Below are 26,765 nucleotides of genomic sequence, written 5' to 3'. Positions count from 1 at the left end.
CCGCTTGTAACGTAGTTGCGTTATTCGAGTGGTCAGTAGGCTTGCGATTGGTTTCTTGTGATGAAGCTCGTCTGTAGGACAAGGAATTCGTGAATGTCGCACATATTTATGCGTGGGCACAGGCCGACGCTTACCGTGCAGTTTCGCATATCGACTGCATACGGGTTGGTACCAAAGTTTTGTTTCGTACAGGTCTCTGTCCGCATCGCGCCCACTTTGCAGATAAATCGAACTGTCACTCATGATACTGACTGAGTTTTCATAACAACGGTGCTGGCGTGAGGCAGAGTGACAGAGCAAACGGACGCGCACGAACAGCTAACCTAACCGCCGCCCCGTACTAGTACTAGTCAAAACAGGACGCAAAGATGGCGTCGGCTGCATACTGACGTCAGCTGTGACGTCATGTGAATACCCCCTATAGGAGGTGTTGGGTGAGTTCGCTGCACTGGCATCGTCACGTGCGCCGGCTGCCTCAAGTGGATCGGCCTGCCGCTTCAGCCCATGAAGCCACGGCTGCAGCTGATTTCGTTCACTCAAACCACTGTTGAGGGCACCACTATGTGCCTAGAAATATACTTCTAGGCACTGACCGTTACGTGATATTTTTTGTATTTCGCGGGCTTTCTTTGGAGCCGGGAAAAAAAAAAGATACTCGTAAGGCTTTGGTTATTGGAAATAAATGGAATGGGTGTGCGCCAGCTTGTAAACAGATTTATTTTCTTTCGCGACGTCACCGACCCCTTTTTGCGCACTGTGTGCCAAGTGAGGCTCGCGCGGGCGTTGCCCAATTTCGTTGTTGCTACGGAAAGCATGCCAGGGCGTCTTTCTAGTTTTTTCAAAGAGGTTGTCAGCAGTGTTCGAATTCTGTCAGCTCGCTTCTCGACAGAATACTTAAGTTCAGTGAAAAAGAAGAACCTGTATAAAGCTGTTTGTGACGACTTCTTCCCTGTTCCTGTGTACAGAGCCTTGTATAGCGGCCGTCTAGGTCAAGACGTACTGAAGCGTGTCAAAAGAATGCCAGTTTCTCCTGGGGTAAAGACGTTTTTCTTTAAGTTACATACAGGAACATTATCGGTACAAACTTTTTTTGAAAGCAAGGGCTTTTATCTGCCATGGGGTAACTTTGCTTAATATGTAAACAGCCAGAGACAATAGACCATGTATTTCTGCACTGTTGGGAGGGCGTCTATTTTTGGGACGTGCTGCAACGAACTGTTAAAAAAGAATTACCATTAGACTCATACGGGATTAGATTCCTGCCAACTGAAAATAATGATGGGATTCCACTTGATACGGTTATGCTAATAGGCCTGCACAGTCTATGGCGGTCCAGAATGGCGGGTTTTCACTGTGACCCTGACGCCCGCCCTGCAAGGCTCTACTTCCGTGAGAGTATACACGCATTGGTTGAAATGCACAAATTGAAGACCACTGTGCCAGACTGGATTTTAAGAGTCGAACCACTATGCGAGCTGAAGGAATTTTAACTTGACAAAGGCAACTCGTATGAGCCTGCCGGCTTCTGTATTAAGTGTCATGCTTGTGGTAACCGCTCTGCTGTGAACATTTGATTGTAGCGCGTTTTTGTTGGTTTTGTTGTGTGTTGGTGATGACCGGCAATAAAGAAAAAAAAAAGGTGTTTCAGAAGATGCTCTCCAACTTTGTAAATATATTTTATTGTTGAAAGGCAGCTGTTAGTAAGTTAGGAAAATTATTTTAATTACTAATTAGCTAATTGTATGTATGTATGTATGTATGTATGTATGTATGTATGTATGTATGTATGTATGTATGTACGTACGTACGTATGTACGTATGTACGCATGTACGCATGTATGTATGTATGTATGTATGTATGTATGTATGTATGTATGTATGTATGTATGTATGTATGTATGTATGTATGTATGTATGTATGTACGTACGTATGTACGCATGTATGTATATATGTATGTATGTATGTATGTATGTATGTATGTATGTACGTACGTACGTACGTACGTATGTACGCATGTATGTATGTATGTACGTACGTACGTACGTATGTACGCATGTATGTATGTATGTATGTATGTATGTATGTATGTATGTATGTATGTATGTATGTATGTATGTATGTATGTATGTATGTACGTACGTATGTACGCATGTATGTATGTATGTATGTATGTATGTATGTATGTATGTATGTATGTATGTATGTACGTACGTATGTACGCATGTATGTATGTATGTATGTATGTATGTATGTATGTATGTATGTATGTATGTATGTATGTATGTATGTATGTATGTATGTATGTATGTATGTATGTATGTATGTATGTATGTATCTATGTATGTATGTATGTATGTATGTATGTGTGTGTATGTATGTATGTATGTACGTACGTATGTACGCATGTATGTATGTATGTATGTATGTATGTATGTATGTATGTATGTATGTATGTATGTATGTATGTATGTATGTATGTATGTATGTATGTAGTTTACTGATCACAGGCAAATTTCACGCTGTGATTCACAATTAGTAGCCTCTTACGCGTCATTTTAAAATGGTTGGTTGGTTGGTTGGTTTGTGGGGTTTAACGTCCCAAAGCGACTCAGGCTATGAGAGACGCCGTAGTGGAGGACTCCGGAAATTTCGACCACCTGGGGTTCTTTAACGTGCACTGACATCGCACAGCACACGGGCGCCTTGCTTTTCGCCTCCATCGAAAAGCGGCCGCCGAGGCCGGGATTCGATCCCGCATCCTTGGGAACAGTAGTCGAACGCCGTAACCACTGCGCCACCCCGGCGGGGCATTTAAAAAAAAAAAAAAAAAAATGAAAACAAACAAAGCAACAGTTTAATTCTTGATTGCATATATATGGGTAAGATGCCTAATATACTTACGTGTTATGAACTGTAGGCATGGAAAGACCCACAACATTATCCCTAAAGTGCATAATTCTTTATAACCTCAATAAGCTTGGACATCTCACCTGGGTCGAATTTTTCTTTATCGGTCGATCACAGCATGTCATTGCTAACAACGATAATTCACCGTCAACACCCGTTACGTCAGGTGTACCACAAGAGTCCGGTTTGGGCGCCCTTCTTTTTTTAGTTTCAATAAAACTAACGCTATCTTTGCCATCTCTCGAGCTTAGAAGAAAAATTTCACGTCTTAGCCTTTTTCACAAAATTTCTCATCATAACGAATTGAGACACACTTTCATTTCGCAGCCATCGTATCGCTCCTCCCGCGTCGATCATGCTTACAAAGTAAATGCCATAACTTGCAATACTAATGCCCTTTTCATTCCTTTTTACCTCGTACGTCAGTAAAGTGGAATCGCCTTCCACCCGATATCGCATTAATCCAAGATCAAGATTCACTTCGCTCATCACTGATGCAATATCTTGAAGCTGATCCGTGACCCTTTCTTTTTTTTCCTCGCTATTATCTTATTTCAGTTTTTCGTCTTTCATGCTTATCTGCTCCTAGTGCTGTTGTTCTTTTCGCTGTATAATGCTGTTTTCTCGCCGCTTATGATTGTTTTCAGTTTATTCCACTTGTATTACTTTCTTTATTGAACGATTGTTTTCGTTGTTCTGTATTCCCTTGTTCGTTTAGGCTTTGTTATGTTTTGTTCATTTAGTGTTCTATGCTTTCTATCATATATGATGTAGCACTCCCATCTGTAATGCGTATGCGCTTGAGGGTAATACAATGAAATGAAATGAAAAAGGGCGGGGGCGACAAATATTGACGTATAGACCAACACCGATCTGTGACGTAAGCACGATGCGGTGGCGCTTCTATCGCCTGCGTGGTCCGACTGGGGGTGAAAAATAGGCTTAGCGCCCATAGGAATACATGGAAGCGAAATATTCCAAAGCAGTTTTCTAATTTCACGGGTCATCTATGATGTCGTTATTCGGTACAGAGCAACCATGAACGCCCTGGAACAGATCGTGGAAGTGTGAAATCTCACAGAAGTCTCCGTGAGCCGTTAATGCTGATATATACTGACTCGCCTATGACCACCTCGCAAATCCTTTGGTCTATAGCGTATTCATGCACAGATATATCGGTGATTAAAAACATCCTCTATGTTTCTCCTCAATTCATACAGCGGTAAAACATGGGGCTGGGTTAGTTGGTCATTCATACTTGAAACGAAGATAGCGCAAGAAAGGACAACCACAGAGAGGACATGACACAAGGAAGCGTTATTTGTGTCGTGTCCACAGAGGTTGTCCTCTTTTGCGCTGTGTTCGTTCCAAGTCATACTTACATGCACTGCGTACACCGGGGATAGCAAGAGAAGGGAACTCTCCGGGCTTCGCCTAAGAAGGTGTCATCGAGTCCGTTCGGCTCGACTGTACATTTTTCTTTCTTTCTTTTTTGCTTTTTTTTTTTGCCACTGGCTGCCCGACATGGATTCAAAGAAGGGAAAGGGAGCTATAGTCGGATACAACGCAAGAAAACAGCGGCAGATACCCCTTGAAGGAGACCCTTCAACCAATGGCGCCGCTCGGCTCTCATGATGCCGAGGGTAATCCTCTTACTGCGTGGTAAACCTCTCTTCATCTGCCACACCCTGCGCTGACCCGCGACCAGTCCAAGGGTGCAAGGTCTTGATTCACGGGGATTGGTTTTGTCCATTGACTGCAAAAGCGATTTTTTATTTTTTTTAGTTGTATGCGACTACAGAAGGCTACTCGCGTCGCGGTCTACTGCTCGGCTTGCACCCACCTTTTTCGTTGTGCATATATTAGCTGCGTCCTTGGCGGACATATTAGCCCCTTCTCAATGACGTCATGGTGGACTCCTGATGCTCAAAGGTTGCTTTCGCGACTCGAAGTACTGCACAGTAAAGAACCCCAGACGGTCGCAGTTAGCCCTCCAAGGCTGTATCCCTTATAGCTTGAGCCGCTTTGGGACGTTGAATCCCGCAAACCTACGGAAAGTGACCGACGTGCGCCAGTAATTTGGCCGTCTGCACCTCCTCACTCTTCCGGCCTCCTACCGTAAGCCGTGCTGGTACTTTGGAAAGAGAAGCAACCCGAATGTGTGTGGTGGTGAGAGGCCTGTTTCTTCTTTCACGGTGTTAAGTTTGAAGGGATCGTTTGTGGGTACCGGTGCTAACAGCGAAGCAAGCCGCAAAAGTTCAGCGTGCAAGGAAAATGGCCCATAAATAAGAAAGACTGCACTCTTCTGCGCATGATGTCACTACGCTCGAGACTAACGGGGAAGGGGGGGGGGGGGGGGGTTGAGTCATCACCTTGGTCATCGCCCTTCGGCGGCAGAACAGAGCATAAAAATACCATGCGTGGAGCACTGTCCAGCCTCCTCAACCTTCTCTCGGGGAACGTGGAGGAAAATGAAGGGAATCAAGGGAAAGGATGGGGAAAAGGGAGAAAGCGCCCGTGTCCAGAGGGAGGAAACAAACAAGAAAGGAAGAATAAGCGAAAGAACAATTGGGAAAATAAAGAGTACCGAGAGGTGCCGAGCTGGATGGCGCCGGGCAGCTTCTTTTCAACGGCGGAGAGAGGAAACGACATAATTTATCCGTCTGCTTGTGGGTCTACCGTCGGCCGCATTGGGGCGCTTTGCGAATCACCTCGTGTCGGCGCGCTTCTTTTCGTTCTTTGTTTAGTTCGTGAAGCTCCCATCAAAGCCTCTGACCGATTGTCAAAAACTAAAAATAACTGCACGCTACTGTAAAAAGAGGGGATCACCATTTTCTCCTTTCTCGCGCAGCCATCAGCAGGGAAGATTACGCCGAATTCTCGCGATTTTCGTTAACACTAACGTCGCTTTATGAATTACTTTCCAAAATAAAATAGCGCTGAAATAGAGGTGGGGATTAATAAAGCATTCAGGACCCTCTGCTAACACTGGCTAGCACTTCCTAGGAAGGGGAGGTCGAGGCATGACATGAAGGCGAGCGTCCGTGCCTTATCAATATGGACGATTTGCGGTCCCCTCGGTTCACATGTTTCCGCAATGTATACATTTTTCGCCGGGTTTTCGACGCGGTGGCTCGTCTGCAATGAATTATTTGTAAGCACCGAAATGGCCAGATTGCGCGGCTACAGCGAATGCGATGAAGCGACAACGGATGAATTTAATAAAAACGAAAAGCAAAGTTTGCAGAGAGAAAGAGTCTTAAAAAAAAAAAAAGGAGTCTGCGTGTTAAATCGGTGATATGGAGGGATCGATACGTGGTCGTCCGCTATATGCAAATGCTAACACGCGCGCACCGGCTCGCATATGCAGATGAACTCTGCGAGTGGAGAGAAAAAATGCTCCGAGCGATGCATTTTCGCTTATATTATTTTTATTTTTGCCGTTATGGGGCATGCGCTAATGAAAGAAAGTGTCTTATATGTGTTGCCTGGTTCACCATGCAGCGACCACTTTGCTGACCCCGATGTTCTTTTCCGATTTTCATATAAAAGAAAATAGAGGAACGAGCAAGGAATAGACGCGATATCGCTTTTAAAATCTCCTTTTCATTCCGCGCTTTTTATTTTTGTTTAAGTTGTTTTTTCGAGAAGGAAATCTATCTCATCCTTCGGTCTACGGACACCTACATTTCAAATTAATGGCATATAATTCGAGGCACAGAGACGTTTGCTCTCCACATTCGGTTCAGTAGCGTTGTACCACTCTATTTGTTTTTTCGACATGTGTCTAACTATATAGCCCTTTAAGCTTAATCCCCTCAAACTAGGTTGCGGGGATGATTTTTCGGCCAAACCCAGCTTGGTTTCGCTATCGCGTAAAACGAGCTGGGAAATGAGTTAAACCCGTCTCATAAAGTTATAGATGCGCTAGCCTTGTGAACAGTGCGATATCGTGTACACGAATTTGTTCTTTAAATTCTTATTATTCATTTTTCAGGGATAAGCTACGAAAAGCTTTTGTTGTTATTTTTTAGTTGACGTTATCAGATCTTTCCTACTTTAGAGAAAAATGGGACGGTCTTTTTGTGCCGTTGTCAGATGGGAGGAGGTTTGGCACCAGAAGGCGCCGCACCTCAAGGTCTCACATAACCTATCTGCCCGTCATCATTCATACATCATCCCCGGCACTCCCCCCCCCCCCCCCCCCCCCCCCTCCCGGATGTCCGGGGGGCGGAGGTATTTGTTTCGGGATGACGGCCGCGATACACGCCTCCCTGGCCACGCTCTGCGTCAAGGTGTCGCTTCCTCCGCGCTGTGTCGTGTCGCCTCTAGCTTACCTCTCCTATGTGGATCATTCTGTGCATCAGGATCATGTGGTTACTGCAACAGAATTTTGTTCCGGCTTAAGAGCTTGTTAATGCGATTGGTGCGCTCTGAAAATAAGCGTAACGATGTTTTATGCTTATCAGTGAAGTAGGTCTGTATTTACAGACGTCACCTGGCGGCTTGTCGCGGAGTTGGACAACTTACCAGGTATGATAGGAGCGAGCACTTCATTGTCAAGCCGGGACCATTGTCTTCGGATGGCATGTAGCAAAATGCTGGAGGATGACACGCGGCTCGGAAGTCCTAGGGCTATTACAGTGGTAAGGTTTTTATAATTTTGCAGCCGTTAGTGCGCCGAAACGAATCAAGAGGGGGCTAGCAGTCTCGTGTTTACGGCAGGCGTTGATCAAATCCTGTCCGCACTTGATGGGCAACAGTGTCAACCTACAGATTGAGAGGTTGAAGCGAAGTGGATATCCGAGGAGCAAGCTGATATCTGCGGCTGAAAGCGGTTTGAAGAACATGCGACCCCGAACAAGAGAGCGTAAAGAGAGTGAAAAGAGAAGACAGGTTGGTTGTCCTGCCCTATGTACATACATGGCGTATCGCACTGTCTTAAAAAGATAGCCAGCCGATTTGAAATTAGGGTCGTGCTGTCTGCACCGAACAAGTTAAACAGTATGTGCAGGAAGGTGAATGGAACGAATGGGACCAAGGAAGGAGGCGGCGTACTTCACAGGGAACGCTTTGTCAAATGCCACACAGGTGTAGTGTACACCCTCCCACTTTTTTAACTTAAAAAAAAAAAAAGAAGATCCCCCTGACATGTGGGAAAGCCTATGTGCGGCAGACAGGCCGATACCCCAATGAAAGGTTAAGGGAACATAGAAATTCGTGTGCCGCATTGTCGGTTCCAAGAAACCTGGACCGATTGCTCTCGTTGTAAAACGGAAGACGATCAACATTGTGTTTGTGTAACTATGCAGCGCCAGAGGTCTAAAGAGCACAGATAATGTTTCAGACTGACACACAGGGTTCAGAGTAATTGGGATTTTGCGTAGGAGGGACGAAGACCTTATAAAATGGAGCAGGCAATAGTTAAAAATATATTGATGTTCAGCTTTTGCCAAGTATCCAGCTGGGAACGCAGCTGGATGTGAAGCCGGGTGGATGCGAAGACGACGAAGACGGCCGGCGGGCCGCCAGGCCTCTGAGGCCCTGGTAATGCCTGCCGCAAACAACCGCAACACACCAGCAGGAGCCATGTGGTTCTTCCGGATGCCCTCGATCGCGAAAGTGCAGCTGCTGGCCCTGGCGATGGGCATCGGGTCGATCGTGGACGCACTGAATTGGCACTACGCCCGGGGCTTCAGCGTGTGCATCTTCAGCGCTCACACGCTCGCATTCCTCATGACCGCGACGTATGCCACACCTCTCACGGCCTTCATCCACATGACGTCAGGTCCCGGAGCTGTTGAGTCCTCGGCGTACCGGCACGCCTGCCGGCTGCACTACTTTCTCGCCGCGGTGGTGTACATCACGGTGCTCGTGTTCCTGGTGACGCAGCAGGGCGGCATCGCCCGAGAGGCCGTCCGAGACCGGGTCATCGTCTTGTCCATCCTTAACATGCTCGTCTACTGCCTGCTGGCATTCCTCGCGTGATCTACCTGTCTGTCGACGGCAGCAACAGTGCTGTCTTAGCAGCTGGACACGCAATGACACGCCTGTCGGCGGTCAGTGCGACGGTGCATTCGCCCTTACGGTGGCGGTGCCGTGATAGCGTTGGAGCGTGATTAGTTTCGACGCTGAGGTGACAAGATCTGCGTCCCATCAAACATCAAGTTGACAAAAGCAGCCCAAGTTGAGTCAGCCTGTGCTTCGTTGTAGCTTGTCTCTACAGAAGTCCTTGCTTTTTGTAGGAACTTGCGACCCATCTCTAAATGACATGCTCAGTTTCATGCTTGATGACAACAATTAACAGCGAAGTGAAATTGTCGACGACCGTTATATTCTGTGTAAACAAGAAACACTCAAGCGCCGCGTATAGCTGTGACCGCAACATAACACTTCGGTGGCCTGAGCTTTGTGAATATGTTCGGCACGAAGATAGTGTCCTTCTTCTAAACTGCATACCGACCGTCTTCGGCATACCAGAAGCCTGTTATAAACCCCGAGTGCAGCTGCGATTATAGGTTATGGCGTTTCTGTGCTGAATGCCAAGCTGAGCGCTGCTTTTGCGAAATGTGTTGCATGCTTTGTTGGATACAGAGTTCCTCGGTGTTGTCAGCCTTGGTTGTGGAACTGTTGCCTTTGTAGAGGCACCACATTACTCAAATGACAGTAGCCTTGATAGCTCCGACCAAATTTTGACCGACATCGGATCATTCTACCTGAAATCGCATAGTCGTAATAACCGTAAGCCTTTGCGTACGTATTACATGAGTGCGTGTAAGCTTTAAATGTATATATACTATAGGTGTATAAAGCGTACAACCGTGTAACTCGGAGACCTCGACAATAGGCCTTGCTTAACAACATAGACGAGGTGTAAGCAACACCTCGTTTCAGAGCATTCATTCATTTCAATGTGAGCGTGCTTGCAACACTGCTGTAATATAGTGGCACAATGTTATGTAGGACTTGGTGTGGTGCACATTTGAATGGGCTATGCAGGATATTGTGCCAGAAGCGATTATAAAACCTGTTAAGAGCGCTACCATAGCGCGCGGTATATGTTGCTTTTGGCATAATATGAAATGTGTTATTCGTATAGAGTGACACAGGTGTCATGGCATAAGTTTGAAACACACGACACAATTTATTTCGATGAAAGCCAGAAAAAAGCAGTGCTATGTTTACGGTTTAAGCTCACTGAGGCGCATTAGCCTTAAGGGCACTAATAAATATTTGCCCTGCCACAACACTTCTGTCAAACCCACCCTCCAGCCGTGTCCTATTCCCTATCATGCTTAGATTCGCTTTGGACCCATCATGAAAGCAGCAAGGCTAAATTAGATTCTCTAATTAAAATTTTATCAGAAAAAAGGAACACATGTAGAAATGATAGCTGGACTTCAAGCCTCCGAGCACCCACTCGAGCTGAATTTCGGCATGTTGTTATGCAGTAGCCGTCGTCAACAGTAACGTCTCATCAGTGTCGTGACGCAGCAACCTGTTGAGTGACGTCATCGACAAGCTTCTTGACGCGTTGAGAGGCATCGGAAAACTTGTGCAGTTGTGGTCCAAGAGTCGTGATTAGGGCGGACACATCGTTATATCTGCAGCGCAGAAATCGATGCAGTACCACCATGCAACGGTACACTTGTTCTTCTTCGACCTCACCGTTCAGGTACTGTAAGATGGCTGCAGTAAGCTCAGTTGCCGCGTCTTCGAAGAGTTTCCTTGCGGATAGGTTGAACACGAGTGCGGCGCTGATCTGTCCAGCCTGACGTCTGCCGCACAGAAGACCGTGGACCACGGCGTGGATCGTCACCTTGGCGTTACTGCACAGGCGACCGCTTAGTTCCTCATTCCACTCGAAGATGTAGAGGAGCCAGTCGCAGCTGATGCCGTGGCTGCAAAAATTGCAGAGCAGCTTCAGCACTTCGTCCTGCTCGTCTGGCGGCAGCTTGGCGATGCGGTGGATGTAGCTCATGATGCAGTGGCTCTTGCGGTCCTGGTGTAGGAACAGGATGACGTCTTTCACGAGTGCCATCGCCTGGAGTACACGCAGAAGCACCAAGCGCACCGCCGACGACACGTCTCGGTGTGTCAGCAGTTTGTCGATCAGGTCGAATTGCTGTTGCCCGAGGACACACGCACCGTGGCCATTGACGAGGTAGTCGCGCAGTTGGCTCAACGCTGAACGCTCCCTGTCGCTAATGGAAGGTTCTAGATGTCTTTCCAGCTCTTTCAGCGCACTAACACCGTCGACATCAGGGTAGAAAACTGGCTGAATGTCACTGTTTCGTCGATACAGCCTTGGAGATCCGGGCTGATCTTCAAACTCTTCGTCGCTGCCAACTTCTGATGACTCGAATGACCGCCCTTCTGACCTGTTGTGAGCCGTGCTAGGTCTTTGTCGGTTCGATCGATCTGGGGAGTTTGAAATCCTTCCACTTCGGTTAACTGCTCGGGAGGAGTCTCTTGGTACCCTACCGGAGCCAGAGCCATGTTCGGGGGCTTTGTCAACTGCCACTGAGAGGTTCTCGAAGAGAGGAACTAGTGTGCTGCCGAGTGGTGTGCGAAGGAACTCGTTGGGAAGTTCCAAGATCTCCCGCGGTATGGACTTTCCTGTTAGAAACATGGCCACTTCCTGCGAGAAGTTGTTGCAGTTGTGACGGAAGAGGTTGTACGTACTCCCCTTGTAGCTAGTTTCTGCCAGCTCGTTGATGTAAGCCAAGAAGAGGCCGTGGGGAAGCTCTGAACGGCCCAAGCTGATGACCTGGTCCGGCTCCTGCAGGATGGTTTGGCCTGCTCGGCACCAATCGATACCCGTAGAACCGAAGAAGTACTCCCTACCGCGGACGACGATGCTTGTGTGCCACACACCAGGTAACTGTTTCCCGAGAAGCATCGGTGTGATCTTCTTGGCCAGCCCCTTGGAAAGGTCGTAGATGTAGAGCTGTACCTCGAAACCAGTTTCTGCGCCCGAAGCTTTCGCCATGTCTCCGATGCTCATGGTAGTTGCCTCGTCGGGTGGCCACGCTGTCGCTTTGGGCCAGACGGGGATTAAACTGGTCACTTGAGCACTACAGCGTGGGATGAAGATCGCGGACTTCAGTTCCAGCAGCTAGTAATGAGCTATCGATCAGAACACAGCGTCGACCGTCTCGCAGCACTGGAAGCATGCAGCTTCTTCCTTTTCCATGCGCTGTCACGTGACATTTTCTTTTTCCTTCAGACAGCCGCGGAAAAATACCAAAAGTACTATCTGTGACAGTGACAAACTCTCAGAAAAAATTTATCTTTCCTGATGGCGATAGAAGGAAGGCATTCGCGTCCTGAACTGCTTTGAATGTAAAACCTGGTACAGATAACCGGCAACTATGATTCGGCTCTTTTTCCCCGTAATCATCACAGCGCGCATGTAACACACAAGCACGGAAAGAATGGAGCTAATGAATTTGTTGATTTGGATATCTGGATTTCCCTTTTTAACGATGTTCATGATAAAATGAATTTGTTGATGAATAAATAAGTTTATTGATGACGATTACGGTCTGCACTACAGGCGCATCTTTATTCTTTACTCAGACACATCCCGATTTGGCCAATGACATTTAGGCACGGGGGTTACAACAAGACAAAAGAAATATAGGCTGTGGCTTAGCTCTGCTAAGCTAGGATATGCGTAACGAAAGTGTATTCCCCTCCACAGTTTGACGTCGTCGCTTCGCCTGCCACCCTTCTCGTTCTTTAGGCATGTCCGCCCCCCGCTTGTCTTTCCCAGCCTCGTTCTTCCTCTGTTGACTGGCCCTGCACAAAGCGATGACTTTAGGATCGGAAGAATGTATTCCTGTGCGTGACGCTTTCACGGCCTTTATTGTTATGTCATGTGTATGACTGCTACTCCGGCTTGCAACTGGCTCCGGCTGAACCAGCTGCAATGGTAACGGCGCATGCATATAGCGGGTTTTCGGAGGCACCGGCGAAATGCGCAGACCTAGCCCAGTGTAACTCAGCTTCTAGCTATGCTAAGCTTTCGCTATAAAAAATATTTACTGCAGCCCACTTTGTTAAAAGGCAAATGATTCCAGTGTGTTATACAGTTCTCACAAAAGGCGAAATAGGAATTGAAAGATTCGTTCTAGTCCGATATTCTCATATTTTAGAGTAATGGAGTTCTTTTCGATATGCAGTGTGATTGTTTAAAATCACTGTCTTTGTTAATTCCGGCCTTTTTGCTTTATATCTGAAATAACAATTTTAAGCGCAATTTTCTTCGGCGACAGAAGAGGGCTAGCCATTCCAGCTCGCTTTTAATTTCAGTGCAGCTCTCCCTTCCCTTGTACATCCTTCCTGATTTTAAAAAAAATAGTGCGAGTGTCAACCAAACTGCTATAGTTAGCGCCTTATAACGGCGATAAGTGAGAAATACGGCTAGAGCTCGCGCAGGCGCACGAAGAGAGAGCGCCATCTGTTACGCTGTTACGACCATGAAGACACATGCCCTGCCGCGAAAACTGACAGCCAATAGAGCACATGAATATGAATAAGATGCGACACTTAGATGCCATTTCCTTCTTTTTTCTTCCTTTTATGGGAGGCTGGGCTGGCGAAGCAGAGTTAAGATAAGAAAACATAAAAAAATTACAAGGGTTCAACGCTGCTGAACCAAATATTGAGCGAAACATTAGTTGCGGGTGACCGAGCGTTCTTCTTCTCTTTTTCTTCTTCCTTAGCCCGCATATAAAGCCTCGCTTTAACCAAGCCGTATGAACGTGCCTTAGTGGCCTGTAGGGGTAACGTGAATGCCAGGGTCCTAGCAGGCTGATTCTGACATAACCGTCCCTTGTGAAACTAGAGACCCAAGTTAGCAGCTCCTGCCATCTGAGCCGCGGCTCCGACCGCGCCACGCCGACCGCTTGAATTGGGAGCCCATCTCTCGCTTTTATGTCACGTGGGGTGTGACGGCACAGCGTCACGTGGGTAAGACGTGGCTACCACCGCGCTACGCCGACCGCTTGAGTTGGTAGCCCAGCTCTCATCCTAGTGTCACGTGGGGTGTAACGTCAGAGCGTCACGTGGGTAAGACGTGGCTACCGGCCGCGCCATGCTGAAGGCTCGAAACCTGGAGTAGTATTGCTTTCTTAATAAAAAGGTAATGCAACAACAGCACGTGTAAAACATTGCATTGAATTTGAGCAGCCATATGTGAGATGGGAACACGATAAAAGAAGCACCAAGCAGAGCACAAGTTCTCTTCTGCTCACCGATTCGTTTTTTATTATTTTTATTAATTGATATTGTGGCAGGGATATATAGTTGTGATCGGAACAGCGTAGCAGACGACGCTCTACCTTCGTGCGCGTGCGCAACTTTCGCCGCGTTGCACGCTTATCGCAGTTATAAGGCGCTGACCAGCAGTTTGGTCGACGCTCGCACTATATCATTAAATATCAGGACGGCTGTACTGGCCTAGAGCGAACCTTCCCGCTCTATTTTGTATACTTTCGATATAGTAAATTAAAGTTCTTTGGTGAGGGTCCCACGCATAACATGTGAACTTCAGGCTGGGCCGAAAAAAATGAAACATAAGTAGTGCTTTCTAGAGCAAAAGATGAGGATTTTCGATTTCGCTAAATGAAATTTAGCGCGCTGGCAGCTTTTGAAACATTACTAACTCCACGAACAATCACTTGAAAACAGTCACTATGACCGCGCCTTAGCTTTCAGGGTGGGAACATCCTCTGTACCGCCACTCGTTCTGTTTTCTCCTAGTGGCGGCTCTTTGGGACGTTAAACCCTACAAACCAAACCAAACCAAACTTCTCGATGGGCACATGGACATCGCTGTAAGATATTGGAGGAAGGGGGGGGGGGGGGGTTTGTAAAAAGAGAAAGAGGTGCCGTAGGGGAAGGCTTCGGAATAATTTCTACCACCTGGGAATCTTTAACGTCCTTGCTTGTGACGCCTTTTATTTTCTTCAATTAAAGAGGACGTTCAGCAGCCCCAGTCAAAGGGTGGCTGATCCTGGCGCTGATGGGGCTAGTATGGGCAGGTCAACGCCGCTGGCGGTGGGGGCTAGCCTGCCACCGAATTTTTATCTGTTGTAGGCCGTCATTGCACCCGCCACCCGGTGGCGGACGACGGCTGTTGCGGCGCGCGTCTTTCTTTCCCTCTTCCTTTTCTTCCTTCTCTATTTTCTCTTCTGTCTGCACGAGGCAGCGGAGGTGGCTCAGCTACAGAGCCAGTAGCAGGCCCGTGCATTTTCTTTTCCTTCTTCCTACAGCCACAACAACATTCGAGTTCCATATTTTGGTCGTAAAGAGCAGCCTGATCCGGGCACGAGAAAATGTACTGACATCGCACAGCACACGGATGCCTTTGCGTTTCGCCTCCATCGAAACGCGGCCGCCGCGGTCAGGTTACAGGTACTCCGGTTCAGTAGCCAAGTGTTAACCATGAGCGTCCGAGTTGGTTAACATCGAAAATTCATTTCAGGGAAATGAAAAACGCATTAGCAGTCTCGCTTCACCACGGCCACCAGAACCATAGCCTCCTGCACACCTTGTGCAGGAGGCTATGGAAATAAGAGAGATAGGTGGGTAGTGGAGGGCTGCCGAATACTTTCAGCCACCTAGGGTTCTTCAACGTGCTCTGGCATCACATGGCACACGGGCGCCTATTACATTTCTACATTTCGCCTTCATCAAAACGTGTCTTACGATTGAGTTGAACTCATGTACATCGGCGCACGTTAAAGATCCCCAGGTGGTCGAAATTACTTCGCAGCCCTCCACTACGCGCTCCTACTTCTCCCTTTCCACTTTCACTCCCCCCTTCCTCCCTTCCCTTACGGCGCGGTTGAGGTGTCCACAGAAAACAAGTGAGACAGTCACCGCTCTTTTCTCTTCTAATCAATCAATCAATCAATCAATCAATCAATCAATCAATCAATCAATCAATCAATCAATCAATCAATCAATCAATCAATCAATCAATCAATCAATCAATCAATCAATCAATCAACTCATGTACATCGGCTTAGTAATAGAGCCCACAACCACTGAGCCACCGTGGCTAGTGCGTTTGAATTCCAAGCGCCGGTGACGTACGGCGCTTTAAGCCAGCGGAGTGGTTCCTCTGTGAGGTTCAGGTGACTGCAGCAATGTGACTGCATTGGAGAGGGACAAGAGTAAATTGGTTTACAAGAACGGAAAGACGTAGTATCTGTCACACTTCCATGGACAGCTGATCCGTGCAGTAAGGAAGAGAGACAGGTGAGAGAGAAAGCGGGAAGAGATAGAGGTGCGATAGTGGAGTGCTGTGGATTAATTTCAACCATCTGGGGATATTTAACATGCAGTCGCTTGTCAACCATCATTTTACTAGTCGATCAGCCTGATTACGTCATCAGAAAGTTAAAAATCCTGAAAATCCAGTCTCCATTCCGGGAATTGGACCTCCATCCCTCGGATCCCCAGCGGAACGCTTTAACAAACTACGTCAAGGCCGAGACCGTGAAAAGCATAATTCTCCTTGTCTACCGTGAGGATGATAGGAGCGGGATTCCTCGAGTGATAGACACCGCCTTTTCTTTCCTGTAAACCAATTATAGAACGCCGGTGAACTTTGATACGTTCAACAGAACGCTGGTTGTGTTCGACGAGGGGCGCGCGATGTACCCTGTGCAGCAGCTACGCTCAGGCTTTCACATTTTTCAACTGCAGATTCTGCAGTGCTCTCGTAATTTTCTTTTTTTTTTGTTTTTTTTTTTTTTGTTTTTTTTTTGTTTTTGTTTTTTTTTTTTACACCGTTGCAACGATGCTTGCTACGAGCTGTATACAGCCGTGAAAGTACCAATGCGTCTTACGTTCTGCGGCGACAGGCCGTCAAGTGCAGTTTCTCTGGACCAACTCGGCGGCACTGTAAACTCCCGCACCACGCCTTAGCCCAGCAATTGCCAAACGAGGCGAAAGGCCGTATTTCGTGCGCTCCACGAAGCGGCCGTTGCGTGAAGAACAGCATATTGCTTTGTCGCATTAATCCCCTCGTTCAACGTAAGCCAATATGCTGCGCGCTCTTGAGAGTTGATCAAAATTGACCTCGAAATTATCTCCACAATATACTACGGCTGCTACATTTCGACAAACCCTCCTTGTGAGAATGAGTGCATATAATTAGAAAGCTAATGGCAGCAATAATTATCCAGCCACGGACTAGGAAGGTCTCTTCACCTGTCAACGTATTGCCGTCGCATGAAAATGCCTCTAGACTAACGGATCCAGAGTGGTAATCCAGAACTGCAAAACATTATCAATTACTCTATGTGTCGGAGGGATTAGCAAAGCGGTCGTCCGAATAATTGAAAGTGCCAAAGCTTAGCTCTGCTCAGCGACTGCTAAGGTACACAAAGTTGATGTCCCATGGGAATTACATAAACCATCATTATAACCGTCGCTTTGTGTTGGTGTACAAGGAGGACCACGGTCAAACTCTGTACGCTTATGTGATACATTCACCCACCACCCCCTCTCAGGTGTGCACTGGAAAAGCTACGCGTGGGATACCGTCATGGCATCCATACTATTGCAGGCAAGATTTTCGGCTGATGTTTCTTTTGCATGGCGCTAATTAAGTATGCATTATTAAACAACACACCCTTGAGTTCATGAACCACTGGCAGCCCTTTATACACCAATATACGTGCAACAAACGCTCGTCAGGCGGTTTTGGAGGCCGTTCCAGGGTCCGCGTAGTGCTCCGGCACCTCATCCGCGTCCTTTATGAGCTTCTCGTAGCTGGCCACGAATGTGCTGCCCAACGGAGTGTTGAGAAACTCGTAGGGCAGTTCCAGCAGCTCAGGAGGGATAGAATTACCGGTCAGGAACAAGGCCGCATCCTGAGAGAAGTTATTGCAGTTGTGGTTAAGCAAGTCGTACGTGGTTCCGGTGTAGCTGGACTCTCCGACCTCGCACAGGTAGTCCGAGAGGTCATCGAGGGAAAGCCCCGAGTAACCGAGGCTGATGATGCGGTCCGGTTCCTCGAGGTTCGTCTTGCCCGCTGGGCAGCTGACGACGCCCATCGAGCAGAAGAAGTACTCCGTGTCGTTGATGACGATGCTTGTGTGCCAAACGCGGGGTAACTCCTTCCCGAGAAGCATCGGCTTAATCGTCTTGGCCAGTCCCTTGGAGATGTTGTAGATGTAAAGCAGTACTTCGAAACCGGCGTCAGCGTCGGCACCCCGTGAAGGGCCTGCTTTGTCGTCAGTGCTCATTGTGATGCGCCCGGGCAGCTCCTGCCGAGCAGATTTTCCGTGAGTTTTGGGCGAAGACAAGTGGCTGGATGCGAAACGAAGCTATGGATGCTACCAAGAAACCTCGCTGCAGTTCTTGATGCCGAGCGTGACCGGGCACAGAGGAACCGACCACGCCTCAGCGCGAGGACTGTACCGCCCTTTTCTTTGTCTCTGCGCAGCGGTGCATCCCACATTTTCGTACTTTGAGAACGTTGTAATAACAGCGAAAGATTGAACATTCCTGGCGCTATATGATTACTCCAGACATTGTCGTCATATAATTTCGTTTCACAGACATCCCTAAAACTGCTCCGACTAAACCACAGGCTCATTGATGCTCCTGATAATGGTGATCCTTGGGGTAGCCCTACGACGCAGGTAGGCACCTCATAGAGTTTCTTACAGTAACTAGAGGGAAAGCTGAGAGCGCTGCACTTCAGCCACTATGGGCGCGCTAAGACTCATGGGCCGGTGTGCCACTTGTTGCGGGACAGTCGGTTTTTCTCGTATGCATGGAGTGGCGTTACTATAATGTTTCTTTTTCATCATCATCATCATCATAATCATCATCTCAAGGTGCGTACATAGACACAAAAGCCATAGTAGCGAAGGTGCAAAAGCACACGTCGTCAATAAAAGGTTTCTGTTTCCCGAAATGCCACTAAAAACTTTCTTAAGTAATTGCGCAACCATAGATATTTCCAAAACGATTTTTTGGCCTTTTAAAGTGTGCCTATTAAGTGCGAAATATTGGTATTTGTGCTGCTCAAAACTAAGCCAATAGGAGAAAGAGCCATCGCTTATATTGGATAAGTCTCACACTGACATACTGTTTCTCCCCTTTTTTTTTAAATTTATAGTCACAATAATGAATTATAGGACATTATTTACGGTAGAACAACGTTTATCTTTGCATTAGTTTTGGCCAAAAGTTGTAGTTCTGCACTCGTTAACTCTCCGGCCCATGATGCTCATGGTGGCTGAACTGGTCGTCTGGAAACTCCATGTAAACTCCCAAAGGAGCTCCTCACCTCAACAAAAATAAATAAAATAAAATAAGAAACGCGGGGAAGAGAGAAAGAACTAACCGAAACGAGCCTATTTTTAAACATTGCTGTCAGTCGGATAGGTGAAACACACCGTTTCATTTCTGAGGTGCGGAAACTAATATGGATGCCTTTATACTAGCACATGAAAGGAAACGTTTGCCTGCAAGTCTCTTCATAACAATCCAAATTGCAGTGACCAGTGCTCAGGAAATCGTTTGAGGAAGTCCCAAATACACGCGGAGGCCCTCAGCTAATAATCTTTGGAAGCACTCCAATAACATTTGAAAGCACTCCTCTCATGTTCACATCGTTCTTTGCTATTGAGAACTTTCAGCAGGAACGACAAACTCGTTTTGACAGAACTACACTGAAAAAAATAAACAAAAACGATACTGGATTTAAGACATAAAAGGCTGACCTCCGAGACTGAATAGAAAATTATTTAGGTGCTTTCGAGTAAAAACGTAGAAAAACAGGTTTTTAATGCGAACGCGTGATATCTTTTTGTCTTCTAAAAAGCAAAGTGATCTTCATGCCTTCTCGGACGTCGTCTGGATGAGGCCAGCTGTTTTGCCAAAAACTAAAATTCCGACAGCATCGCATTGTTTTATCTGTTTTTTTTTTTCTGCTGTTTATACTGGGCCACGGTGCGGGCTACGCTCTCTGATGCGTTGGCCCTGTTTTGAGCCTGCAGGGAACATTTTGGCAGTAATCATCGTGTTAGAGTGGCCTCAAAAACAGCTGTGAAGATTGTTATGCATGTAGACCACATTATTAAATTCCAGATTTAGTTGTACTTTAATCGCCAGTGTGTTATGAGACAGAGCCGCGCCGATCATCGTCTCTCTAGAAACGCTCGAAACGACGTAACGAAACGTGGAAACTCGAAAAAAGATACCGCCGAAAAAAAGATACACAATATAGCTTCACGATGTCATGGTATCGAAAGCATTTCGGCTGTGGCCGTCACAATTATCGTGAGCCGATCGTCGATTGAGAGTACGCTGTTGCCATGTTGGCCCCTGGGGGATTCCGCCGCCGGCCGCGCCGGCTGGTGTAGCCACGTCGCCATGTGACTTCCTCTACACTCGCTTTAGACGAGAAAGCAGCCAAGAGTGCACTCGGGTGCTCTCAGCGGAGCAAAAGCCCTCCTCCTCTACCATTGGAAGCCAGTGATTCGACTCCTGCTCTCCCATTGAAGTGCACCCGCTTGTCTGAGAGCATTTCCGAAGTGCGCTCGGGTGCGCCTGCTCTCCCACTCGAATTCGCCATAAATGAAAAAGGAACTCCCGCAGGGCATGAATAAAGGGCCACTGAAGTTTTACTCTGTGTCCACTACGTCCAGCGCTCATTATCACGGTTAAGTTTTCCTTCACAAAAGGAGATGATATTGTGTTCCAACTGAAACCACGAGATGCGGGCTATTAGTTTTACCCGCGCAGTAATATCTAGCACGAAAGAATTTGTCCCACTTGGTATTGTGACAAACGCATTTATGAACAGGAGACGCAGAGCCAGACGTTGCAAGCATCGCAAAGTGGAGTGTCATCCTAGATCTACAGAAGGTTCTGCTGCGTCCTCGAGAAGGAAGACTTGATATTTGCTGTAGTCGCACCAGCACGTCTGTTTTTTAGGTGATGCACTGATTAAATCGGAAATAACGGGCTAGTGTTCTTGGGAGCTTGCATAGGGTACGGTGGGCTCCACGGCTGCCCCGGGTACGAAGACGCCGGAGCTTGCGGGGTAGCGTAAGGGTAATTGGGCGCCGGATACTGCCAGGAGGAAGCCAGAGGCATGGCTGGGGACGCCGCATAGCCGACCGGGGCCGGCGTCGAGTACTGCGCCGCCTGCGGCCAACATTGCTCGGAGTATCCTGGGCAGCCGGTGTTCGTAACCTGTAAACAGAGAAGCGTATTGTCACGTAGTGGTGACGAGGTCGACGACACAATTGAAGGGTCGATGATTACACTAAAGAAACTGTTTATTTGGGCTGACTTGCGCCCGCAAAAGAACTAAGCAACTCGGCGGCGGCGATAGAAACAAACGTGCTCGTCGATCGTCGAACAAAGAATGCCCGTCACACTCGGCAACGCTTAACTTAAAGGCTGCACAGAGCAATCTAGATAACGTCGCAAGCAGCTACCAGCGCGGGCTGGAACATTGTGGAAAGACACCCGAGTGGCCGGAACCTTCGAGACAGATCTCGGTGCATCTTGTGCTACAACAAAACTGATAAAGGTGTGACTCGCGGCATCGAGCATTAACAAACAAAGATTACGAAACTGATACGCGGTCCAGAATCAGAGTCATAAGCCTGTATGCCGGCGGCTGTTAAAAAAACAACAAATACTGTTTTGAAGGTTTCGCGGCATTACTCCCCCCTTAAAAAAAACATCGCCTCGATGTTCCAAAACAAAGCAACAAAACATAAGCACTGCAAATTTTAAACACCACACATTCTTTAACGCGCGTAATATGGCTTCAGTCGTACAACATGTACAATTTCTGGGCGTGCGCGTCGCCGTTGTGATGCTGACATTCCGTCGGGAATGACTTCATAGTCCAGTGGGCCGACGCGGCGAATGATTTTGTACGGGCCAAAGTATCGACGCAACAACTTTTCACTTAATCCGCGACGGCGAACAGGTGTCCAAATTCACACTTGGTCTCCTGAATTGTACTCTGCGTGGTGTCGTCGTAAGTTGTATCGTCGGCTGTCGGTGCACTGTTGGTCTTTAATACGCAGCCGTGCGAGTCGTCGGGCTTCCTCTGCACGCTGCAGGTAGGCGGCGACGTCAAGGTTGTCCTCGTTGGTTACGTGCGGTAGCATTGCGTCGAGCGTCGTCGTGGGCTCCCTACCGTACACAAGCTTGAACGGAGTCGTTCTGGTCGTCTCCTGGACTGCCGTGTTATACGCGAAGATCACGTACGGCAAGATGGCGTCCCAGGTCTTGTGTTCAGCGTCGACGTACATAGCGATCATGTCAGCGATCGTTTTGTTCAGGCGCTCCGTAAGACCATTGGTCTGGGGATGGTACGCAGTTGTTCGTCGATGGCTTGTGTGACTGTATTCCAGGATGGCTTGCGTCAACTCTGCCGTAAACGCCGTTCCCCTGTCCGTGATGAGCACTTCTGGGGCGCCGTGTCGCAAGAGAATTTGTTCGACAAAAAATTTGGCGACTTCTGCCGCGGTACCATTTGGTAGTGCTCTTGCTTCGGCGTAACGGGTAAGGTAGTCAGTGGCCACGATGATCCACTTGTTACCCATAGACGAAGATGGAAAGGGGCCGAGGAGATCCATCCCAATTTGTTGAAAGGGCAGGATTGGGGGCGGAATCGGGTTTAGTAGTCCTGCTGGTTTGATCGGCGGCGTCTTGCGTCGTTGGCACTCACGACACGTCTTCACGTAGTGGGCAACTTCGGCAGGCAGTCGCGGCCAGTAATACTTCTCCTGGATTCGACGTAGCGTGCGCGCAAATCCGAGGTGGCCTGCTGTGGGCTCATCGTGCAACGCCTGCAGAATTTCTTGCCGAAGGGTTTTAGGCACTACGAGAAGCTGCGCGGTCTTGTTGGGTGCGAAGTTCTTCTTCACGAGGAGGCCATTGTTTAACGTGAAGGATGATAAATGTCGCCTGAACACACCAGGAGGGGAAGCGGTCTTTCCTTCCAAGTAATCGGCAAACGCTTTCAGCTCAGGGTCTGATCGCTGTTGTTCTGCGAAACTGCTGGCGCTTACCGGTCCCAAAAAGGCGTCATCGTCATCGTCCTTCGGGGGAGAATCGACGGGAGCGCGGGATAAGCAGTCTGCGTCGGAATGCTTCCGGCCCGACTTATAGACTACAGTCATGTCAAATTCTTGAAGTCGTAGGCTCCATCTGGCAAGGCGGCCGGAAGGATCTTTCAAATTAGCCAGCCAGCAGAGCGCGTGATGGTCGCTTACCACCTTGAATGGTCGGCCGTATAGGTATGGACGAAACTTAGAAGTAGCCCAGATGATCGCAAGGCACTCCTTCTCGGTCGTCGAGTAATTGACTTCGGCTTTTGTGAGAGACCTGCTAGCGTAGGCGATTACTTTTTCCTGTCTGGCAGTCTTCTGGACGAGAATGGCTCCGAGGCCTACACTGCTCGCGTCGGTGTGAATTTCGGTCTCGGCGTTTTCATCAAAGTGGCCAAGTACAGGAGGGCATTGCAGGCGGCGCTTAAGTTCGTCAAAGGCTTCTCCTTGCGGCGCTTCCCATTTAAAAGGTACGTCAGCCTTTGTAAGCTGCGTCAACGGTTCGGCGATCCGCGAAAAGTTTCTGACAAATCGTCGATAATAAGCGCATAGCCCAAGGAATCGGCGCACAGCTTTCTTGTCGGCAGGCGGTGGGAATTGTGCGATTGCAGCTGTTTTCTCCGGGTCTGGGCGAATACCGTCCTTGCTAACGATGTGACCTAAGAATCGGAGTTCTTCGTAGGCGAAGTGACACTTCTCTGCTTTTAGCGTTAGCCTCGATGACTTGATGGCTTCCAGCACTGTCTGTAGTCGTTTTAGGTGGTCTTCAAAGTTTGACGAGAAGACAACAACGTCGTCCAAATATACCAAACAAATTTGCCACTTCAAGCCTGCCAGGACTGTGTCCATTACTCGTTGAAACGTGGCTGGTGCGGAGCAGAGGCCAAATGGCATCACCTTAAATTCATAAAGGCCGTCCGGTGTGATGAATGCGGTCTTCTCGCGATCTCTTTCGTCGACCTCAATTTGCCAATATCCGCTCTTCAGGTCTATCGATGAGAAGTACCTTGCATTGCAGAGCCGGTCGAGAGTGTCGTCGATGCGGGGAAGCGGGTAGACATCCTTCTTCGTTATGTTATTCAAGCGGCGGTAATCAACGCAGAAGCGAAGTGCGCTGTCTTTCTTCTTGACTAAAACGACTGGTGCTGCCCAGGGGCTGTTCGATGGCTGGATTACGTCATCACGCAGCATTTCCTCAACTTGATCGCGAATGGCCTGGCGTTCTCGCTGCGATACACGATAAGGGCTTTGGCGCAGAGGTCGGGCGTGTTCGTCCGTTATTATGCGATGCTTGGCCAGTGGTGTTTGTCGTACCTTCGATGACGATGAGAAGCACTCCCCGTAGCTTCGAAGCAGACTGAGAATCTGGTCTTTCCGGTTGTGGGACAACGCCGGGTTGATGTCAAATGTGGGCTGACGGAATAGGTCCGGTGCGTCTTCCAGCGTTTGGTCGTGGAGGGTGAATACATCTTTGAGGTCCGCTAATTCGTCGAGAAAGGCGATCGTCGTGCCCTTGTTGAGGTGCCGGTATTCTTCGGTGAAGTTTGTTACCAGAACCTGAGCTTGACCTCTCCGGAATTTCGTGATGCCTCTTGCGATGCCGACACCTCGTTCTAAGAGCAATTGGATATTTCCTTCGACGATGCCTTCAGCGGTTTCGATGTTGGCGCTACCTACGCAAACTGCGATACTTGATCGGGGCGGGACGTTCAATTCTTCGTCGAGGACGTTTAGAGCGGTGTGTTGCATCGACGTCGTCGTAGCAGGAATGGCTTTGTCTGCAGAGAGCTTGATGAGCTTGGATCGCAGGTCGATGATAGCCCTATGTTCATTTAGGAAGTCCATGCCTAAAATCACGTCGCGGGAGCACTGCTGCAAGACGACAAAGCTGGTGGGGTAAGTACGCCCATTTACGGTTATTCTTGCAGTGCATCGTCCCGATGGAGTAATCAGGTTGCTACCTGCTGTGCGAATCAGCGGGCCATCCCAAGCGGTGGTAACTTTTCTTACCTGAGAGGCTAACGGTCCACTAATGACTGAATAGTCAGCTCCGGTGTCTACTAGGGCAGTGACTCTGCGACCGTCGATATCAACTTCAAGGTCACTTGTTCGCGTCCTCGCATTGCACGTGGGCCTTTGTGTCCGATCTCGGCTCCGTCGTTTCTTCAGGTCATGGCCGGGGCATACCGTTGTTACTTCGCTGGGCGGCGGTGTCTGCGTGAACTCTGGTCGTGTTGTCGTCGATGTCGTCGTGTGGAGCGGCGATGAAATGATTGCGTCGTCGTTAGTGGTCGTCGGCGGCGGAGGATCTTCGTCTTTTCGCCGTTGAGCAACCTCACCTCCAAAGGTTGCTGCCTTTAGTTTCCCCTGCGCGGGCTTGGGGACCTTCCGCGCATACTCTCATCATAGTTACGGCCTGGCGACGCAAAGCGGGCATTGTACGGCGATGGGGAGCGTGATAGACGCCTTGGCGACGAGTGCTCTCCGTTGCGCAGGAAGTCGCTGATTTCCTGTGGTCGCTCGCCAGGACGGGGACGTGGGGCGTCGACAGCGAAACCACGGAGGCCGATCCGCCTGTACGGGCAGTGACGGAGGATGTGTCCTGCCTCACCACAATGGAAGCACAGCGGTCGGTTGTTTGCTGTCCTCCAGGCGTCGCACTTTCTGGGGCTTGGGGGTCGTTGGTAGGCTTGGCGGGCGGGGACCAAGGGGCGGCTTTCGGAAGCAGGATGGTAGCGACGAGGGCTTGGGAGGTCGCGTCGACTTGGGAGGTCGCGTCTGGGTGCAGGACGACATAATGCAGCTGCATAGTCCATCACTGCTGATTCATGCTCTGGAGCCGTCGGAGTCGTCGCTTTAGGAACGCCCAGCGCCTGCTGAACTTCTTCACGGATGACGTCCGCGAGCGTCGCCACCTGCGGTTGTTGCGATGATGGCATCAGTCGGCGGAGCTCCTCTCGCACGATCTCTCGGATGAGGTCCCGAAGGTTCTCTCCGTTTGTGGATGCGTTGGGGTAGTGGTTTGAGCAGTCCGGCTGAAGCGGTCGCTCGTAGTGGCGCATCCGGGTGGTCAACGTCTTCTCGATAGTAGACGCCTCCGTTTCAAATTCCGCCACGGTTTTTGGCGGATTTCGGACAAGGCTTGCAAAAAGCGATTCTTTGACGCCTCGCATTAAAAATTTGACCCTCTCTCCTTCGGTCATGTTAGGGTCGGCGCGGCGAAAGAGGCGCTTCATCTCCTCAACGTATGCCAGGACAGGCTCGTCAGTAAGTTGGAGTCTTGACTGAAGGAGGGCCTTGGCTCTTTCCTTTCGGGCGACGCTTGAAAAGGCAGTAAGAAACGCTTCCTTGAAAGTCTCCCAATCATTCATAGTTGCTTCATGATTTTCGAACCAAACTCGGGCATGTCCTTGCAGAACAAAGTAAACTTGCCTAAGTTTCGCGGCGTCGTTCCAGCCGTTGAAATCTGCCACATGGTCGAAAAGGTCCATCCAATCTCCCGCATCTTCATCCGGTAGTCCATGGAAGCAGGGGGGCTCACGGGGTTGGACGAAAACAACCGGTGCTGTAGGCTGGGCCATTGTCAGCGTCGATGTCTTCGGAGATCGAATGGGGTCAGGCAGCAGACCGTGTTCCGGTTGTAGGCCTTGAAGTCGGCGGCTGGCTCGGTGACCTGTAGGCTGGTCTTCCAGGGCGGCAGGAACACGGCTTGGGTCTTCGCTTGAAGGATCAAAGGCAGCACC

General features: G+C 48.8%; 2 protein-coding genes across 2 annotated transcripts; both read right to left on the bottom strand.

The window, feature by feature from the left end:
- Positions 1-10,047: 10,047 nt before the first annotated feature.
- LOC146182194 (uncharacterized) lies at positions 10,048-12,152 on the bottom strand. The gene has a single exon (XM_084577210.1). The coding sequence runs from the start codon at positions 11,913-11,915 to the stop codon at positions 10,386-10,388; it is 1,530 nt and encodes a 509-aa protein (XP_084433336.1). The 5' UTR covers positions 11,916-12,152; the 3' UTR covers positions 10,048-10,385.
- A 4,612-nt stretch (positions 12,153-16,764) lies between these two features.
- LOC146182193 (desumoylating isopeptidase 1-like) lies at positions 16,765-20,894 on the bottom strand. Its single transcript, XM_084577209.1, has one exon. It carries the CDS (start codon positions 18,175-18,177, stop codon positions 17,623-17,625), a length of 555 nt encoding a protein of 184 aa, XP_084433335.1. The 5' UTR covers positions 18,178-20,894; the 3' UTR covers positions 16,765-17,622.
- Positions 20,895-26,765: the final 5,871 nt, after the last annotated feature.

Source organism: Amblyomma maculatum, chromosome 8, assembly GCF_055883805.1.
Source record: "Amblyomma maculatum isolate TAMU_Amacu chromosome 8, ASM5588380v1, whole genome shotgun sequence".
NCBI classification, from domain to species: domain Eukaryota; kingdom Metazoa; phylum Arthropoda; class Arachnida; order Ixodida; family Ixodidae; genus Amblyomma; species Amblyomma maculatum.
Note: the sequence above shows the minus strand (reverse complement) of the source record. Positions and strands in the feature narration are given on the sequence as shown.

What these genes read in the sequence shown, in the direction of transcription:
- LOC146182194 (XM_084577210.1), bottom strand. Translation starts at nt 11,915, where the DNA reads ATGAGCATCGGAGACATGGCGAAAGCTTCGGGCGCAGAAACTGGTTTC.
- LOC146182193 (XM_084577209.1), bottom strand. Translation starts at nt 18,177, where the DNA reads ATGAGCACTGACGACAAAGCAGGCCCTTCACGGGGTGCCGACGCTGAC.